General features: G+C 38.7%; 1 protein-coding gene across 4 annotated transcripts in view; it reads right to left on the bottom strand.

The window, feature by feature from the left end:
- Nucleotides 1–16,392, bottom strand: part of LOC133616117 (amyloid-beta A4 precursor protein-binding family A member 2-like) — a 163,213-nt gene that overhangs the window by 65,808 nt on the left and 81,013 nt on the right. For 3 of the 4 annotated variants that reach the window (XM_061975230.1, XM_061975229.1, XM_061975232.1), the window contains exon 3: nucleotides 7,653–8,146. In XM_061975230.1, the coding sequence (XP_061831214.1) occupies nucleotides 7,653–8,127 (475 nt within the window). In that variant the 5' untranslated portion in view covers nucleotides 8,128–8,146. Of the gene's footprint in view, nucleotides 1–7,652; nucleotides 8,147–12,837; nucleotides 12,927–16,392 lie in introns of those variants that run through there. The other variant, XM_061975231.1, reaches the window with a different exon arrangement.

Genomic DNA, 16,392 nt, shown 5'->3' with positions numbered 1-16,392 from the left:
ACATGGTAACACTTTAGTATGGGGAACATATTCACCATTAATTATTTGCTTATTTACATGCAAATTAGTAACATATTGGCTCTTAACTAGTCATTATTAACTACTTATTAATGCCTTATTAGGCATGGCCTTATTATAATTCAAACCCTGGCCCTAACCCTCTAACCCTAACCCTAACCAAATAACTCTAAATTAAGTCTTTGTTACTTAGAATATGTTCCCCATATTCAAGTGTTACCAACAACATATAACTTTGTCTTGAATTTGAAAAAAAAAAACATTTTATTTTTCACTACAGAAGGGTTCGGTGAATGCTCATATGAAACTGGTGGGGTTCGGTACCTCCAACAAGGTTAAGAACCACTGTACCAAATACAAACACATATGCAACTATATGGTCACATGATTGCATGGCTGAGTACAGAGGAGACATGCGAGTAAACATTATCACAGGAGCCATCTGCACCAGGAGGTCATCCGACCATGGCCACCAGGACTCTGAAATGTGTATGGGAAAAAATATATTTTTAAACAGTGTACATTTTCAACAGATACATTATGATACATTTGGAGAGGGCGGGGTGTGGCTCCATTCACAATCTGGGAATGCTGAGAGACTCAAAATAATAAATGTGGCTGTAGAGCAAAATTTACACCAAAGTATATACATATCAAATGTAGATTTGTATCATTATAGGTCCCCTATTTCTTGGTCTCAAACTGAGCCCTCTCTGCCCACACAGGAGTTTAGTTTGGAACTTGCTTTTTCCTCCCCTTCCTACTCCTCACCGAATGTTTTACCTTTGTCCCACCTTTACGGGGCGCCACCCTTGTATTCCTGTTCTGTCTACCCTGTATGATGTTGAACGGGTTTGTACTAAAAAATGTATTTCGTTTGATAAGTGCAATGAAAATAAAGTTCTATTCCATTCCTTTAAACACATTCCCATTGACAAAACACATTCCACACTATGATACCGCTGCAGGGTTGCAGAACTGCAAACACTGGCAGCCAAATGACAACACAATTCCAAGACTGCTGTCACCTGTCGGGTTGTCAAGATATTGATATCGGATATCGATATCAGCAAAAAACGAGTATCGGATTATATCTGCTTGTATCTAAAATCTGAGATATAAGCGCTCAAATACAATAAGTCCTTTAGCGTTTACTTGTGCCAAGCTATACAGGTAGCTAACATCTAAAAGACCCGCTAGCACAACCTAGCAGATCATCGATACCGCTCTCCGCGAGCGAGCAGAAGAGCGACATGGCGAGGCACCATCGACACCAGACAACATCCTCGGAAGCAGCCGACATCTATCCCGGATCAACGACGACCTCGAACGATAGCAAACAACACCCACCATCTGGACTGACGACACCGAACGACCCCAGGACCAACGGAAACGTCGCTGGAACCAACATGGGGCTAAAGAAGGCACTTATAGCCGAGGAGAGCGCGGACATAACAAGCGCACTAGAGTTTCTGACAGCAGAAGTGTTAGCGGTAAAACAACAACAACAAACCATCCGACAGTTGGAGGAGGTGAAGCTTCTACGCCTCCAAAACGACAAAAAAGAGTGTGAGAACTAACAGACAGAGTAGCTGAACTGGAACAATATTCTGAAGCCAAAACATTATTGTGACCGGGATCAATGTCAAATCCCGACCGCACGCTCGAACGGTGGCCATCACCAATTGGGGTTAAGCCCGGGGAACAAGATGTCAGCTCCGTGGAGCGTCAAGTAGCTGCATTTTTCCAGTCAAAATGAGTGGAAATGAGTTTACAATATAATTTCATCCCTATCAAGATATGTATAAAATATGTTTAAAAAAAAAGGATTCAATTGCAACGTTAAACATAAAAATTAACACTAGTACAAAATAACACATGAAATAACAAATTGTAATTTAGTTTAATGTTATTGCCTCAGCTATGGTCCTCTCCATTCCAGTAAATACCTTAATTTTATTTTTCTAAAGGCTGGTTAAACCTTTATTAGAAGAAAAATCAATGCCTCTATAGGTTGCGCTTTTTGTGTCATTCTTGCCAGTTCCAGGTCCTAAATGGCTGTCAAAAGTGTTCCAACTTGTCAGATTATATTCTTAGCCATCTACTTTTCAGGTGAGAGGCATGATTTATGATCTACCGTATTTTTCGGACTATAAGTCACAGTTTTTTTCATAGTTTGGCCGGGGGTGCGACTTATACTCAGGAGCGACTTATGTGTGAAATTATTAACACATTACCGTAAAATATCAAATAATATTATTTAGCTCATTCACGTAAGAGACTAGACGTATACGATTTCATGGGATTTAGCGATTAGGAGTGACAGATTGTTTGGTAAACGTATAGCACGTTCTATATGTTATAGTTATTTGAATGACTCTTACCATAATATGTTACGTTAACATACCAGGCACGTTCTCAGTTGGTTATTTATGCGCCATATAACCTACACTTATTCAGCCTGTTGTTCACTATTCTTTATTTATTTTAAATTGACTTTCAAATGTCTATTCTTGGTGTTGGGTTTTATCAAATAAATTTCCCCCAAAAATGTGACTTATACTCCAGTGCGACTTATATATGTTTTTTTCCTTCTTTCTTATGCATTTTCGGCCGGTGCGACTTATACTCCGGAGCGACTTATACTCCGAAAAATACGGTACAATAAACTTACAGGGAGCAAGGAAGCGAGGAAGCAGCAGACCACTCGATGATGTAAACATAGGCACACATGGAAGTGATCACGTCGCCGCTATAAATAGTTTGTCTGCGATAGCGCTTATAATAAAAATATCACTATACATCCATCTATTTCTACCGCTTGTCCCTTTCGGGGTCGCGGGGGCTGCTGGAGCCTATCTCAGCTGCATTCGGGCGGAAGGCGGTGTACACCCTGGCCAAGTCGCTACCTAATCGCAGGGCCAACACTGAATACTTGCTTGATATTCAAGTCACAAAATGTAAATGGAGTATTGTTGGCACTTCCTGAATGGCTATGTATCACATAATGATTGTGAACAATAGGCACAATTCCAAAAAGATTGCAGTTCCCCTTTAAGTTTCGGTGTAGAAACCAATTTGTGACCCAAAAACAAATATCTTAGTTTTGCATATATTTGAGAGTCATTTGTTTGTTTTTATCCAATCGTAAAACATTTTCAACCCGCAGTATGGCATGGACTTGCAGTATAGTGTACAGTCAAATAATCCGCATACATTGTTATAACGGCACTATTCACAGCAAGTAAGTCATTAGTAAAAATTTAAAATAGCAGAGGTCCTAAACAAGTTCCTTGAGAAATCGCACACGCCAACATACTATGATGAGATAAACTACCATTATAAAAGACCATTTATTTTTTAGAAGAAAGATAGCTCCTCATCAGAGTACGGTAGTCGCTGGTTGGCTGAATGCATAACATTTAAGCTTATCAAGTACAATATCATGATCAATTACGTCAAATGTGGCGCTGAAATCTAACATGACTGCTCCGGCAATTTTTGAGGTGTGAATCGTCCCCAACCAATCATCAGTCATTTGAATAAGAGCTGTAGCAGTTAAGTGACCCTTTCTGTATTTGCTAGTCAGACTATTTTGACTAAAATAATCCTGGACCTGGACATGAATAATGCTCTCTATAACTTTGCGGAGTACGGTAAGAATACTTATAGGTCGACTATTTGGACCACAGAAAGGTAACTTATTGTCTTTAAGAAGAGGAATGATTTTTCCCTCTTTCCTCAATGTAGGAAATACCTCACGAAGCAGACAACTATTAAATATATGACATAATGAAGAAGCAATGTAATCAGCAGCGATGTTTAACACCTTACTATCAAGATTGTCTGTACTGGCGCATTAATATTTAATATGTTTACCAGGTCATAATGACTGTGATCTGTGCCACATAGATTATGTCTTAAATGGTTCACCTTATTGATAAAAAAAATAATGTTGAAATAGTGAGCAATGTCCTGGGGCTTTGTAAGAAAAATACTGTCGGATTCCACAAATGAGGCACATGCATTTTTCTTTCTTCCCGTGATTTCATTCAATGTATTTCAGAGTTTTTTAGTATTGTGTTTAACACTATGTATTCTATGCTGATAATAGAGTTTCTTCATCCTTGTATTTAATTTGGTTACTTGATTTCTTATTTTACAGCATTTTAATTTGTCTTCCAATAAGCCTGATTTTACTGCAGCCAATTTGGCATCATCTCTCTGTCTCATTAAATTATTTAGAGGTAAATCAATCCATAAAGCTCTTTTAGTTTTAGCAGTGAACCTTTTCATAGGTGCGTGTCTATTAACAATTTCCATAAAAAATATTCATAAAAGTATTGAGCGAGACCTCTGGATCATCACTACTGTACACAACAATCCAGTGAACATTTTTAACATCCCCCGAAAAATAATAATTATCACATCTATTATACAATCTTCTATAAACAACCCTGTCCCTTGCTTTAGGAATGGTAGCCTTTCTAGTGAACACAACTATATTGTGGTCACTGAAACCTATTAGTGCAGATAATGTATTAAAACACAGCTCAGGGACATTGGTATATATGTGGTCAATACATGGAGAGGAAGTGTGACCAGCTTGATTAGTGAAGACTTTGGTGGGTAAGGACACAATTTGAGAAACATTACATGCACTAGAGTGATATTTTTTTTCTGGGACAGTTACTGGCAAGCCAGTCCATGTTAATGTCACCAAGCAGATGCATTTCAATGTTCAAATCAGATGCTTCGTCCATCATCTCACACAGTTGAGTGAGATAACCAGCATGAGAATCACGAGGTCTGTAGCAACAGTCAATCACAATAGGTTTCCGGTGGGGTAAGTATACCTGAACCTACATCATCCAACATGAGATCAGAACGTAATTTAGCAGGAAGGTGACTTTGTACAAAAATGGCAACCCCTCCACCATGCAAATTCCTGGAGAAACTATGAAGCAATAACTCAGAGTTCTGAACAGATGAGCCTAAGTGTGTCTCAGACACAGCCAATATATGAATGGAGTTATCAAGCACAATGCTTTTCAGTTCATGTAACTTGTACCTTATATGACAGATGTTCACATGAGCAATTACTAGGCCTTTTGATGGAAAATTAAAGTGGCTCGATGTCATTAACAAATAATTTGTGAATCAGTGCATGTTCTGAAGTTACCATAGACTAAGAAAACTATGCATAAAAATGTTTCCTATTTTTGAACTGTGTTACCTCTATTTCTTTGTGGCTAAGATGGTGGGTGAGAGATAAGTTTGTCCTAGCGAAGATAGGCTATGTGCCCCCGGCAGCAGTTCCTTCCGTTTCTGCCGCACAGCATCTGGAAAGTCCTCATTTAGATAGCTGTTGGTTCCTTTCAGGTGTTTGGCCATCTGCAGTACAGCCTCCCTGTCCTTAAACCTAAGGAATTTGACCACAATTGGGTGTGGTAACCAAACTCCACATCAACTTAAAGACAGTATAAGTCCATTCCAGACGCTTAATATTAAATAGGTTAGTATTTCTAATACCTATATGTTTAAATAATTTCACCCGATCAAGCCTTTCTAACATCTCACACTACAAAATAATAAAAGTATGTATGACCCGTGCTGACGTTATATTGGATCAATATTGATATTGGCCAATATCAAGGCTCCCATATCGATATTGTTTCAGGGGTACTCCTTTGAGTCATATGTACACATTATAACTAAAATGTTGTTTTTAACAATGTGATCAGACCAACTGCTCTGTTCTGTTCTGTTCTGTTCAGACCAAACCTCTTTGATATTCTTTGTGGCCTGCATCCTCAGGACAACCAGCGAAGAGGACAGGTACTGCAGTTGGTTGTTACTGTGCAGAACTTCTTAAACAGTACCCAGGGGGTCCCTGTGTGACGACGTTTTGTGTTGCACCCCCATTAACTATCAGTACTGTACAAAACGAATAAGAAAAACAAGTTATGAGAAAAAACATTATCAATTTCATTTTTTGCAGTTAACTTTTTAACTTTCATTTTGCGTCAAAGATAAAGAAAGCCAATGTGAAAGTCAAGTGGACGTCGTGGAACACTCAGTTAACTATTATCAAGGTTACATATGGTATCTTTGAACATGTGCCATGATCTACTGCTGTAAAAGGGAAAGTGATAAATAAATAAGCAGTGAAGTGGTCTCATTATTGAGACTTCATCCTCCCAATAAGCCTGTCTCTTCCTTCCATTGACAACCACAGGAAGACAAATACAGACTTCTTCATTCTCATTTTGATTACTCTTTCATGTAATTTGTGTCGTTTATATCTGTATTACTGTATTTTTTAAGTTCTCCATGTGTTTTGTGTACAGTGCAGGTGACCGAAGTGTTCATTATGTGTAATTTAGGTTTAAGTTCCGACTTACACTAAAACTTGATTTACATCGCAGCCATAGGAACGGAACTTGTTCATAGACCAAGGACCTCATTTGATTCCCAACCCCTGTGCAATCTTTTCGTGGTACCCACCTGAGTACATCATAGACATACAGGACAGAGTGACTCCCATGAAATGATCGCACAATATATATGCAATCGTTGGGGTTTGTTTGTCTGTCAGTTAGTTCCCAACATTAATCAAAAAGCTACAGGCAGATTTTTTGTCAAACTTTCAGAACATTTTTGAAATGGGACACAGTAGGAAGAGGATTCATCGCCGTCCACATGACACATGAAACGTGACGAAGTGGGTGGCACACTATCCACTTAAGCCGCCAAACCACAGTAGAGTGTTGAATATCTTAAAATGTGTTTTGTGGCAATTCCAAGTTTGACCACAGCGTCAGTTGCTATGTAGAGTGGCGTTTTCCATCATTTTAGCAGACTGCATTGCGAAATGATTAACCTCCACGTTCTTTTCACGCAAGATCAACCCAGGAAATGGGGCCATATAAATCCCTTCCCTAAAGTAACAAGTGATTAGATTTTGGGGGTGATCAGTAATCCGTAAAAAGGTTCCGCAGCCTGCGTGGCAGAACCTCCAGGTTCTGTAACAGCTTCTTCCCTCAGGCCATAAGACTCTTGAACGCATCATAATAATCCCTTAAATTCCCCCCAAAAATGGATTAACTCACTGGAATATAAAGACAATATAACATACATCCATAAACCTGGATGCTAAAAGTGCAATTTATTTATCTGTACAGTAATCTATTCATTTATATCTGCACCGTATTGCTATTTTATCCTGCACTACCATGAGCAAATGCAACAAAATGTTGTTCTTATCTGAACTGTAAAGTTCAAATTTGAATGACAACAAAAAGGAAGTCTAAGTCTAAGTCTAACACCGTCTGGATTCATGATTGTTCAAAAGGTTCCAGTTTTACTTCTTCCTGGACACTTTTAACACATCTGCATGCTTTATGGGCTGTAGTTTTGCCCGCACCCAATTATCTGAGTTTGCTGTCTTGAAGGGTAAACCCCTTTTTTTATTTCATCGAGCTGAAACATCCCTCCCTATACATTATGCAAAACCTCTTAGAGATATTAAACCAATAATCCTGATGACCAACAAGAGATGTGAACAAAAACACAACCTCTTCAGCGGGCTTAAAATAACACAAGTCACTATTTCGACTGGATTATTTACTCACCGTCATCATAGTCTTCTTCATCCTCTGAAGTGTTGTTAATGTAGTCTGAGCTGGAGTCATCATCCAGGCTGTCAGCTCCATCATGGACGTCTACTTGGTTGTGATCATCGCGCTCAGGATCAAGTTCAGGAGCCGATGGGGTTGGTGGTCGCTGGTTCTCTGATTCTGCATCTGTTTGACTGTTGTATCGCTTCAGTTCAACATCTGCAATCGTGTCTTCTACCGGACAGCTCGGAACCACGTCCTCACACTTGGGAGAGGAATATTGTGCCTTACAGGTGCGGGGAAGGGGCTTTGGAACATGTGATTCCTTCGGGTAGCGGGTCGGGCGCTGCCGACCAGAGAGGGCTTTCACATCACATGACTCTGTATGATGAGGTGTGGGACAGGGAGTGGGGACTGGAGGAGCCATAGTGTGTGCTCCGCTGGTCCCTGGCCTCTTCCTTTGAGCCATGTTCAGTGGTTTACAAGCCATGCATTGTTATTGTTGGTTCCTAGGCAACAAAGAAACACACAATGAATGAGCCACGTCAAGAATATTTCTTGATTGAAACAACTGTGTTGGAAAAGGACTGAAATAAATAAATGTCAATGTATGTATTGTTCCAAAAGGGTATTCGCTATCCGTCTTTTCCGGACTACACGTTGCTACTTTTTTCCCAAGCTTTGCACACTGCGGTTTACATAACTGTGCGGCTAATCTATGCCTTTTTCTTCGCTAATGACCATAATGTTTTGTATATATCCACTATGGACTGGACTCTCACAATATTATGTCAGACCCACTCGACATCCATTGCATTTATGTGGGGTGTTACCCACATATGCGGTCCTCTCCAAGGTTTCTCATAGTCATTCACATCGACGTCCCACTGGGGTGAGTTTTTCCTTGCCCTTATGTGGGCTCTGAACCGAGGATGTCGTTGTGGCTTGTGCAGCCCTTTGAGACACTTGTGATTTAGGGCTATATAAATAAACATTGAGTATATAACAAGCTTACATAGTAGTAACACCAACACAGACGCTAAAGAAGTGTTATTGTTTGTGCTATGGCGCCATTTATTTGTACGAGTTCGCTCACTGCAGGTACTGTGGGTTGAAAGTCTACAGTATTTCCTTCTGTTCTTATAAGTTGCGTTCCGTGTACTAGTCGTCCATAGCGTTTCTACTCGTATGGTTTCTTCATTTAGTGTATCATTCCAGGCAACGTTTGCAAGTTTTATAATATAACTAAAACAATTCGTATTAACTAAACTGTCACGTGTTTGATAATAGTGTTTTCATAAGGTATTGTAATGTAATCAAGATTGCGTCATTATCATTAGCTAATATACTAACATATTAACAAGTGTCTGTGTTAATATTTTTTTTGTATTGTTTCAGTTTGACTAATTCCTTAGTAAATTCACCAAAACGTCACCGTGGAGTTTTTGAGTCTATTTGGCTGATCGGAGCGTTAGCTTCCGTAGCTAGTGGGTCCACAATAATGACTTTTCTGTTTTGTTTTACTGCCGTGTAACAGGCACCAGTTAGAAACAATTACTGTAAGGTATGTAAATAAACATTTACAAAATATTTCTGTGTAAATATCTCATTTCCCAACTCATGTACAGTATCTGTGACTTAAGTCGCAGATATATGGAACGATGTATTTTTATTTTAAAATGTAGTGGGTACAACTTATGGTGCGCTCTATAGTTCGAAAAATATCATAGGTCCGTTAATGTCGACTTGTGTTCTTAACTTCATCATTATCGCAAAGCAACAGACTGTAACTACAGAAATTAAACCTGCACATAGTGACTTCCTGTTCAGTGCAAATGGCAATGACTGTATTAACCTGGATTCTACCACAGCAAATAACAAAATACATCCATGTATTTTTTATTAGTTCTTTTTAGATTGTTGGTCACCGAAAGAAGGATTTGTGCATGTATATTTTAGCGAAGACATACAACAAAATCACCACATCAGCTTTGGTAGATAAGAGTATACAATATATTAAATACAATATTATATGAGAACATTTAATTTAAATAAAAAATATGCACAAAAGGAGGAAAACAGTGTCATCAAACTGTTCAAAAATCCTATATTATCACCTATTTGTATTTCTCTAACCAAAGCAAAGGCTAGTTTTAGTTCCGGTTATATCAACACTGTGTCCGTGTTTGTAAAATGTGTGTGTGGTTGAACCAAAAATGTAGTCTTCTGAGATTTACTCTACTCACTTCTATTATTTTTCAGTGGTTTCCTACTTTTATAAAGTGGGTTGTCAGAATAAGTTTGGGACCCAGTGCTCCAGGAGACCTTAAAAAGTTGTGCAGGGAAAAAGAATAATAGGTCTTCCAGAGAAGACCTATTATTTGCTGATGTACTGCATAGAATCATGTTGCAAAAATATACAGTACTAAGAAAAAATAGCTCTCCCACCCTGGTCCAGTAAGTTAATAACTAATATGATAAATAATAAGATAGTGCCATCAATCAATCAAAATGCTCTAATCAGATTAATCACAGGTCTATTGATTAAGGCATTAATCACAATTAAATACAATTCATTTTGAATCTCTCTTAATCGTGTTTAGGTTTGTATGAGCAAATAGACTGAAGAAATAAGGGAATATATATGATTCATATTGATAACGCATTAGGAATGTGCCGATCAATCAGTTTCGGACAATTTTTGTGAAAAAGTATGTGATTGTCCTCGTCATTACAGACTTTTATTACCGATCACAAACGCCAATCCCCTCTGGATGATACTGTATTTATTTTTAGTCCCTGGGCTGACAAGCGGCTAGCAGCTGATTATGTGTCTCCATACACAGTGTGGACCCATTCCAGTCTCAACTAATAATAATCACCTCCATTACAGCAAAAACAACTGCATTTCTTAGCATTGCAAGAACAATTTGCAATTTTTAATTACAAGCCTCTGGAGAATGATGCTAAACATGTAACACAGAGCAAGCTAGGAGCAGGGATGCTAATAGCTAAGATAAATGAATGCTTAGGAATGTTTAAGAAGTGTAGATGGAACTATGTTGCAACAGAAAGTAAGCAAATAATAACAAGCAATTAATAAAACAAATTAATAAAAGTCTAAAGAGAAGACAATAGAACAACCTGTTGCTGTGTCAGCATTGTACACAACACGTAACGGTAGGGCGGATCGATCGATCCATAAATTGGTAGTATCAGTATATGATCGATACTGGAGTGATTAGGTCAATATTTTTATTTCGTCGAAAATGTGTTTTATTGTTTTCATTATGTTTTCAAACACACCAAATAATTCCTTAAACACAGGAGGATTTTGAAGGAAACATTTAAAAAAATATATGTAATAGACTGTAGTTTTTGCTTTTGTTTAGTTGTGTACTATTCAAGTTATTTTGCTCAAACAATTGTATCCAATAAAAGACAATAAGGAACTAGTTTAAATTCTGTATTGATATTGTTACACTGTCAATATGGCTCACCCTAAATAAACTGAAAAATGTACAGTTAATTAATGTGATAAGAATCGGTATTGGTATTGGCTGATCTTACTCATGGATGAACGGTATCGGAACCGGCAAGCTAAAACCAACCAACAAGACGCTAGGGTTGTACGGTATACCGGTATCTGTATAGTACTGCGATACTAATGAATCATATTCGGTACTATGCCGCCTCTGAAAAGTAATCCTCGCGTCCATGGCGACAAATAAAGTAAGTTTCTTACAAGTATCATCCCTGCAAGACGAGGAATAGCTAAACATGCTTCACTACACACCGTCGCTCACTGGTGTCAAAATGTAAACAAACGCCATTGGTGGATCTACACTTAACATCCAATGTAATGATACCAAGTACAGTAGCGTATCTAGTGGCTACTACTATGATTACGTCAATATTTTTTGGCATCACATCTTTTTTTGTTTTTTTTTGTTATTTATATGATGTTTATAAACTCAGGAAATATGTCCCTGCACACATGAAGACTTTGAATATGACCAATGTATGATCCTGTAAAGACTTGGAATCAGATTGATACCCAAATTTGTGGTACCATCCAAAACTAATGTAAAGTATCAAACAACAAAAGAACAAGTGATTATTACATGTTAACAGAAGTGTAGATAGAACATGTTAAAAGAGAAAGTAAGCAGATATTAACAGTAAATGAACAAGTAGATTAATAATTCATTCTCTACCACTTGTCCTTAATAATGTTGACAAAATAATAGAACGGAAAATTACTGCATACGTCAGCAGCTAAATTAGGAGCCTTTGTTTGCTTACTTACTAATAAAAGACAAGTTGTCTTGTATGTTCACAATTTTATTTAAGGACAAACTTGTAATAAGAAACATATGTTTAATGCACCGTAATATTTTTTGTTAAAATAAAGCCAATAATGCAATTTTTTGTGGTCCCCTTTATTTAGAAAAGTACCGAAATAATTTTGGTACTGGTACCGGTACCAAAATGTTGGTATTGGGATTACACTACAAGACGCTAACACTACTTGGACAAACTGCCTGAAATTCATCGCCAGGAACGTTCCAGATAGTTTGTGTCATTCTGCACTCCAAAAAAAAAAAAATCAGATTGATAATAATGTTGGATTAGTCTGCATAAAAGTGTTAAGGTCATCATCGTAAATATACAGTCACATGTCTCTGTATCATTCAGAAGAGGACCCAGATCTCATACTAATAGATCCAATCAAAACAAGTCGACCGTGGAAGTTGTCAAGAGGATACAATACATTATTCATATTAAAAAGAAATCCATGCGTGTAAACCAGCATGGGTCCACACAAGCAAGCGCTAGCAGTGCCAGCAATAATTTTGTAGTTTTATTTTCTGTCAGGCACACCCTTATGAGCCCTGTCATTTGTTTTGTCAGTGAGCTTTCAATATATACATCATTACAATATGAATAATTATTGAAGATTACAGTTATTAGCGATGAATACATCAACTCAAACACTACCCAGTAAAAGACAAATACAAAAAAAGACCAAACAAAATAACCGGTAGGTCAAAAGTGCTATGATTAAGAACAAGAACTGTAATTACTGAGCATGACCAAATACCTAATAAAACCAGCAATCGTTTTCTAATTATCAAATGATTCTGAATGCCCACGGCGTGTTCAAATCAAGAAAACAAGAACTGAATGAACCTCTTACCTGAGGTCCTGAAATGTGATGTGGCGTTCAATGGCACTATCCTTAACAAGGTCCCAGTGTTCTCTCCCTTCAGTCTCTCCTTGCTCCTCCCTTCCCCCACCAGCTGCTACACAGCATGCACCTCTCTGACTCCACCCGCCCTATTTCTCCATATTATATTCCAGCTTGTTGAAACCCCTCCTCATCGGACCTCCCTGAGCAGAGCGTAATAATCGGTAACTACGGGTAACTGCATCTCAGGGTGTATACAGTATCTCCTTAGACCTCCTCCTTATTGGACTCCAATATTGCTCTTGGTTTTGCGTCGCTGATGCAAGATTTGATGTTTTACTTCAATGTGTTTTGACGTACTTGTATTTTACCAGGTGCAAAGAGAACTGCTACATGTTTGAATATACATCATATCTACATATGTACAAATAATGAGGCGTGTTTTTCTGCACTATTACCACCATTAACAGAGGCGTGGTATCGTGTATGTGTATAGTGAAGTACTGTATTTTGCACTTGTGTTTTGTCTTGCAAATATATCAACACTTGTATCAGGGCCAGTCCAAATGCTTATTAAAGCTCTCAAAATAATATAAAATAATGTGAATATATATATATATTAGTGGTGTAACGGTACACAAACATTTCGGTTCGGTACATACCTCGGTTTAGAGGTCACGGTTCGGTTCATTTTCGGTACAGTAAGAAAACAACAAAATATACAGTTTTTGGTTATTAATTTACCAAATTTGTAAACAATGGCGTAACATACATGTACACACAGGGTCCATTGCCAGGGTTAATGTGGTCAACATATATAAAATAAAAACTAAATAAGATAAGGCTCAGAATGGTTTCTTAACAAAACCTTTCTACATATAAAGTGATTTTTTTGATTGATTGATTGAGACTTTTATTAGTAGATTGGACAGTACAGTACATATTCCGTACAATTGACCATTAAATGGTAATACCCGAATACGTTTTTCAACTTGTTTAAGTCGGGGTCCACGTTAATCAACATTAAACTGCCTCAAGTTGTTGCTCAGTTTAAATAAAATGACAAAACTTTTCTTCTACATATAAAAAGTGCAACATTAAACAGTTTCAAGACAACTCAGCCTCAGATTAACTTTTCTTTTCCCCCCCAGCCTGGCTAATTTGGCAGTAAGAGGATATGTGGGCTCATTGTTCTTCCACCATAGAAGTGGGTCAAAATCTAGTTTTAAAGGGGAACATTATCACCGGACCTATGTAAGCATCAATATATACCTTGATGTTGCAGAAAAAAGACCATATATTTTTTTAACCGATTTCCGAACTCTAAATGGGTGAATTTTGGCGAATTAAACGCCTTTCTATTATTCGCTCTCGGAGCGATGACGTCACAACGTGACGTCACATCGGGAAGCAATCTGCCATTTTCTCAAACACCGAGTAAAATCAGCTCTGTTATTTTCCGTTTTTTCGACTGTTTTCCGTACCTTGGAGACATCATGCCTCGTCGGTGTGTTGTCGGAGGGTGTAACAACACGAACAGGGACGGATTCAAGTTGCACCAGTGGCCCAAAGATGCGAAAGTGGCAAGAAATTGGACGTTTGTTCCGCACACTTTACCGTCGAAAGCTATGCTACGACAGAGATGGCAAGAATGTGTGGATATCCTGCGACACTCAAAGCAGATGCATTTCCAACGATAAAGTCAAAGAACTCTGCCGCCAGACCCCCATTGAATCTGCCGGAGTGTGTGAGCAATTCAGGGACAAATGACCTCGGTAGCACGGCAAGCAATGGCGGCAGTTTGTTCCCGCAGACGAGCGAGCTAAAACCCCTGGATGTCTTGGCTCACACCGTCCCTTATGCCACCGAAGATGATCAAGAGAAGAATATCGACCCTAGCTTCCCTGGCCTGCTGACATCAACTCCAAAACTGGACAGATCAGCTTTCAGGAAAAGAGCGCGGATGAGGGTATGTCTACAGAATATATTAATTGATGAAAATTGGGCTGTCTGCACTCTCAAAGTGCATGTTGTTGCCAAATGTATTTCATATGCTGTAAACCTAGTTCATAGTTGTTAGTTTCCTTTAATGCCAAACAAACACATACCAATCGTTGGTTAGAAGGCGATCGCCGAATTCGTCCTCGCTTTCTCCCGTGTCGCTGGCTGTCGTGTCGTTTTCGTCGGTTTCGCTTGCATACGGTTCAAACCGATATGGCTCAATAGCTTCAGTTTCTTCTTCAATTTTGTTTTCGCTACCTGCCTCCACACTACAACCATCCGTTTCAATAAATGCTTAATCTGTTGAATCGCTTAAGCCGTTGAAATCCGAGTCGGAATCCGAGCTAATGTCGCTATAGCTTGCTGTTCTATGCGCCATGTTTGTTTGTGTTGGCATCACTATGTGACGTCACAGGAAAATGGACGGGTGTATATAGCGATGGTTAAAATCAGGCACTTTGAAGCTTTTTTTAAGGGATATTGCGTGATGGGTAAAATTTTGAAAAAAACTACGAAAAATAAAATAAGCCACTGGGAACTGATTTTTAATGGTTTCAACCCTTCTGAAATTGTGATAATGTTCCCCTTTAAGGCAATATGGACTTAAATCTGCTGCTATAAAAACATTTGTTATTGCTTTAGCCCTGCCTGACTCACCAAGGAGAGGCTGCTTGAATGCGGTGGTGACGCTTCAAATGGGTTAGCATGTTTGACGTGTTGTCAGAAGCAGTCGGCAATGTCGGCAAACCTCCGCCCTCCATTGTTGTATCGCGCAGCCAAACGGGAGATCTTAACGAGGCAGGAGGGTCTTCCAGCTCTGGCTTTTACATGTTGTCCTAGCCCGGTCGCTACTAGCATGCCGTGTGTTGTGCCTCAGTGTGCATTGTTTACACAACGTGCGGTACGCTACTTAATATGTCCGTGTGGAAACTCGTTCGGTACACCTCCGAACCGAACCGAAACCCCCGTACCGAAACGGTTCAATACAATACACGTATATATATATATATATATATATATATATATATATATATATATATATATATATATATATATACACATATATATATATATATATTAGGGCTGTCAAAGTCAACGCGATAATAACGTGTTAACTATAAATTTCAATTACGGCACACATTTTTTTTAGCGGGCGCGAACGTGTCCTTTTTTACCCTTGTGCCGTGCCGTAACGGGGGAACTTGGCTGCAGTTCACTTGCTACTGATGAGCCACAAGCGAGCAGAAATGGACAAAGGAGAGTCAAACTTATGGAAATATCAGGTTGAAAGCCATGGCAAGTTGTTCTCCCGACAAGAAAGTACTATTGTGGCCAAACAGCAACATTTTTGTTTCATCTGACCACAGAACTTTCCTACAGAAGGTCTTATCTTTGTCCATGTGATGTCAGATGAAACAAAAATTGAGCTGTTTGGCCATAATACACAGCAATATGTTTGGAGGAGAAAAGGTGAGACCTTTAATCCCAGGAACACCAAGCCTACCGTCAAGCATGGTGGTGGTAGTATTATGCTCTGGGCCAGTTTTTCTGCCAATGGAACTG

The sequence above is a fragment of the Nerophis lumbriciformis genome, linkage group LG15, assembly GCF_033978685.3.
Source record: "Nerophis lumbriciformis linkage group LG15, RoL_Nlum_v2.1, whole genome shotgun sequence".
NCBI classification, from domain to species: Eukaryota; Metazoa; Chordata; class Actinopteri; order Syngnathiformes; family Syngnathidae; genus Nerophis; species Nerophis lumbriciformis.
The sequence above is the reverse complement of the archived record's forward strand: the minus strand, read 5'-3'. Positions and strand labels throughout refer to the sequence as shown.